The sequence below is a fragment of the Coregonus clupeaformis genome, unplaced genomic scaffold (genome assembly GCF_020615455.1).
Source record: "Coregonus clupeaformis isolate EN_2021a unplaced genomic scaffold, ASM2061545v1 scaf6386, whole genome shotgun sequence".
NCBI lineage: Eukaryota > Metazoa > Chordata > Actinopteri > Salmoniformes > Salmonidae > Coregonus > Coregonus clupeaformis.
This window is the reverse complement of record NW_025539840.1, coordinates 1-4,539: the sequence shown is the minus strand read 5'-3', so window position 1 is coordinate 4,539 and position 4,539 is coordinate 1. Positions and strand designations below refer to the sequence as shown.

Here is a 4,539-nt window from a genome sequence, read left to right as displayed (position 1 = left end):
GAATACTGCAGATAAAAAAACAGAAGTAAAGATATTTTATGCATCCCACAACACTATCAATGTTCTTTCCTCATTAGATGAAGATCTGCAAAAAGTCAAGGGCAAACACAAGTCCAACATGAAGAAGAAGTTTGGGAGCATCTTTGAGGGCTTGGAAAACGGGAAACCCAACATTGCTGGACAATATTTACACCGAGCTCTACATCACAACTGGGGAGAGTGAAGGGGGTTAATAAAGAGCATGAGGTATGGCAGATTGAAGATACGGCTCGGACCAAAGCATTTCAAGACCATGCAATCAACTGCAATGACATCTTTAAATCTTTAGACCCTAAGACAGAGGAACATAATGACAAATCCCAATCCAAACAAGCGGTACCCGTCAGAACTGTGCTGACAAAGGGAATCGCTGGCATTGGAAAAACGGTCTCAGTGCAGAAGTTCATCCTTGACTGGGCAGAAGGAATAGCCAATCGGGATGTAGATTTTGTCTTCGCACTTCCATTCAGGGACTTGAATTTCATCAAAGATGACTACAATCTCTTGGAGCTCCTGAGTGACTTCCACCCTGAACTAACAGATATCAAGGATGCAAAGAAGGTGGTCGACTGCAAAGTCGTGTTCATCTTGGATGGTCTGGATGAAAGCCAACTTCCACTGGATTTCCATAACAACAAGAGGTTGTCTAATGTAACCAAGACAACATCAGTGGACGTGCTGCTGACAAACCTCATCAAGGGGAATCTGCTTCCTTCTGCTCTCCTCTGGATAACCTCCCGACCAGCAGCAGTTGATAAGATACCCTCTGACTGTTTTGACCGTGTAACAGAAGTTCGGGGATTCAACGACCCACTGAAAGAAGAATACTTCAAGAAGAGATTCCGTGATGATGAGAACCTGTCCAGCAAAATCATCTCACACATAAAGACATCGAGGAGTCTCTTCATCATGTGCCACATTCCAGTCTTCTGTTGGATTACTGCCATGGTTCTTGGGAAAATGTTGAGTGAAAATGACCATGGAAAAGTCCCTAAAACTCTGACTGAGATGTACATTCGTTTCCTTCTCACTCTGACAAGCATGAAGAACAAGAAATATAATGGGAAAAACGAACCAGATCCTCGTATTCTGTCAGAGTCTGACGTACAGATAATTCTGAAGCTTGGAAAACTAGCCTTCCAAAACTTGGAAAAGAGCAATCTGGTGTTTTCTGAAGACGATCTGAGAGGGTGTGGCATTGATGTCAAAGAAGGCTTCTTGCTCTCAGGGATGTGCACAGAGATCTTCAGAGAGGAGGACCCAATGTTTAGAGCAAACAAGTACAGCTTTGTGCATCTCAGCATTCAGGAGTTCTTCGCTGCACTCTATGTTGCCTACCTCTTTGTCAGTGAACATGTCAACCCGTTTGCATCAAGAGAGAACAGGCTACCAAGATCGAATTACGGGTATTTTGGAGAAGGTGATGACTTCAGTGAGGACGAAGATTACAGGCCACAACCCAGATGTTCTCAGCAGCAGCAGAAAACACTGCATGACTTGCAGAGGAGTGCGGTGGATGAAGCTTTGAAGAGCAAGACCGGTCATCTAGACCTCTTCCTCCGCTTCCTTCTGGGCATCTCACTGGAGTCCAATCAGATCCTCTTGAAATGCCTACAGCTCCAGACAGAGGGAGACAAAGAGAGTATCCAGAATACCATCCAGAACATCAAAGACAAGCTCTCAGACGAAAAACAAAGACAATATCCCTCCCCAGAGAGGTGCATCAATCTCTTCCACTGTTTGATTGAGTTGAACGATACCTCATTTGTAAATGAAATTCAAAGGTTCTTGACATCCAAAAACCCTGCTGAGAAGAATCTGACGCCTGCACAGTGCTCGGCGATGGCATACGTACTCTTGATGTCAGAGGAAGTGTTGGACAAACTGGACGTGAGAGAGTACAACACGTCAGATGAGGGGCGTAAGAGGCTGGTCCCTGCTGTTCGATGCTGCCGAAAGGCTATGTGAGTTGAAGTGTTGATATGTACAGTATGTCACTGTATGTCTTATAGCCATTTAATTAATCCTATACTACATCCACATCTCCCATAATAAACGTCTCTCCTCTGTAGACTAGCGGACTGCCGCCTTACAACGAGTTGCTGTAAACTGGTGGCATCTGCACTACAAGCTGCCCGATTCCCAGCTGAGAGAGCTGGACCTGAGCGGCACCGCCCTGTTGGACCTGAAGTCCCTCTCTGTTGGACTGAGGAGTCCCAACTGCCGACTGGAGTCACTTAACCTTAGCCATATCAACATGGGAAGATCGGGACCAGAGCTTCTAAAGGCTGTGCTGATGGGTGCTCACAGCCAGCCACTTGTGTTGAGGTGAGTGCTATGCCTGGAACAACACACAGCAGAACACTTTTCAACAGTCAGTAACCTTCCAAATCTACTCTGGCAAAGAAAACAAGCAATAAATATAATGATAAACAACTTTAAATGATGGTTGTATGCATGTTGGCAAGTTTGAACAATTCAATCATTTTTGGGGGTTGTTTCACACAGACTCACCAGTTGTGATCTCAAAGATGACGTTTGTGAAACCGTTGCGTCGGCTCTCCAGTCAGCTGTCTCATGTCTGACAGAGCTGGATCTCAGCTACAACAAACTGACAGACACAGGGGTGAAGCAGATCTCCAGTGGTCTTATGAGTCCACACTGTAACCTGAAGATACTGAGGTGAGTAATGAACATGTTTTAAAGGGGAAGGTCAGGATCAATAGAAGGGAAATGCCTGCAATTTTCAAAATTGTCAAATCAACTCCATATGTGGTTTGACATTAGGTGATTTGTTCATTTATGTAAAAACATTGCACACATGCCCCTATCACTTACCATTGATTGTTAGCTAGCTTCTTAGTCCAGGATTTGGCTTAATGTGTCTTGAAACTGGCCCTATAGGTTAATTTTTTCTTGATTAAAGACAGCTCCCCTTTACATTTAGTTAATACATTTTTTTCATGTTGGACAGACTGACTGGTTGTGGGGTTACAGAGGAGTCCTGTGGAAGTTTGTCCTCTGCTATAGCAGTCTGTCAGCTCGAGGAACTACGTCTGGGCTGCAACAAACTGGGCAAAACGTTTTAACTTAAAAGATATATACTCTAGCAGTTGTTCATTGTTTTATGCTGTCTTCTCTCTGTAGGCTTTCTGGTTGTCTAGTCACAGAGAAAGGCTGTACGTTTCTTGCCTCTGCTCTGGAGTCAAATCCCTCCCACCTGAGAGAACTGGACCTGAGCTTCAATCACCCAGGAGACTCCGGAGTGAAGCTGCTCTCTGCTAGACTGGAGGATCCACACTGTAGACTGGAGAAACTCAGGTAAAAGGAAATGTAGTTGATTTGACTTTTGCTTCTGTTAACACCTCATTGCTCAATGGGCTTTCAAGACTCTAGTTTATATAGTGAAATCATCAAGGCAATCTCCACTGTAATCAGGTTCAATAGGCCCTACATGACTCTTTCTTTGTCCCACAGTTTGGACCATGGTGGAGAGTCCAGAATCAAACCAGGCCTGAGGAAATGTGAGTCATCAAACTACATTTAGGAAAAGAAAGCTGGCTTTTTAAACACCTAAACTTTTATAAGCAAATTGTGAAAAGAACGTAACACACGTGTTTCTGTTTATTTCTGCCTTGTCTTGCTACATGATGCCTGCCAGCTCAAGCTGAACTGTATGTCAGCAGATTTTGACCTGACTCTGTCCGAGGACAACACGAGGGTGGTGAGGAGAACACAGGTTAACCGATATCCTTATTTTGATTTCTCGGATTCAGATGACTCAGATCGGACAGAAAAGTTGGATAAGTGGGCCAAAGTACGCTGCAGGGAGCCCCTGTCTGATGGTCGTTTCTACTGGCAGGTTGAATGGACTGGCTGGGTTGACATTGGGGTGACATATACACCCAAATGGGATATTGAGAACAAGAGGTCTTGGGGGCTTTTCTGCTGCAATGAACAGTACACATTTAGTCATAATATCAGGTTCTCAGTTGTGCCAGGACCCAGGCCGGACCCAAAGTGTATAGGAGTGTATCTGGACTTTCCGGCCGGCACTCTGTCCTTTTACAGCGTCTCCTCTGGTACACTGACCCACCTGTACACATTCCACACCACGTTCACTGAGCCCCTTTACCCTCAGTTCAAAATCATGTGTGATGAGAGGGAGATATTTGGCTCAGTTAAAATCCAAACTCTGTGAATGAAAGCAGCCATCACCAGAGTAACTGACAGACACATTTTTAATTAATTTTATTTCTGTAATTAGATTTAGTCTGTGTTTTTTGGGGGGAGATTTTAATTTAACTTTATTGATACCCAGGTGGGAAATCGAAATGGTATAGTCACACATTACATACATTGATGATGATGTAAATAATGATTCATGTCAATAAAGTTTTGTATGGAACTGAGAGTCATGTTGTTGTGTCTCTGTCTGATATCAAGTGATGAAGATGACATCCACCTGTCTCAAACACATCATCACTCAGAGTGATGACA

At 44.0% G+C, this 4,539-nt stretch overlaps 2 protein-coding genes across 2 annotated transcripts; both read left to right on the top strand.

Annotated features, from left to right (window-relative positions):
* The first annotated feature begins 231 nt into the window (after nt 1-231).
* On the top strand, nt 232-2,280 carry LOC123491001 (NLR family CARD domain-containing protein 3-like). The gene is made up of 2 exons (XM_045220798.1): nt 232-2,003; nt 2,112-2,280. Exons 1-2 carry the CDS (start codon nt 949-951, stop codon nt 2,278-2,280), a joined length of 1,224 nt encoding a protein of 407 aa, XP_045076733.1. The 5' UTR covers nt 232-948.
* A 904-nt stretch (nt 2,281-3,184) lies between these two features.
* On the top strand, nt 3,185-4,451 carry LOC123491000 (stonustoxin subunit beta-like). The gene is made up of 3 exons (XM_045220797.1): nt 3,185-3,360; nt 3,517-3,563; nt 3,690-4,451. Exon 3 carries the CDS (start codon nt 3,716-3,718, stop codon nt 4,238-4,240), a length of 525 nt encoding a protein of 174 aa, XP_045076732.1. The 5' UTR covers nt 3,185-3,360; nt 3,517-3,563; nt 3,690-3,715; the 3' UTR covers nt 4,241-4,451.
* Nucleotides 4,452-4,539: the final 88 nt, after the last annotated feature.

Coding starts and splice junctions, on each gene's coding strand:
- LOC123491001 (XM_045220798.1), top strand. CDS start 949: ATGTGCCACATTCCAGTCTTCTGTTGGATTACTGCCATGGTTCTTGGG. Junction 2,004..2,111: donor CGATGCTGCCGAAAGGCTAT/GTGAGTTGAAGT, acceptor TCTCCTCTGTAG/ACTAGCGGACTGCCGCCTTA.
- LOC123491000 (XM_045220797.1), top strand. CDS start 3,716: ATGTCAGCAGATTTTGACCTGACTCTGTCCGAGGACAACACGAGGGTG.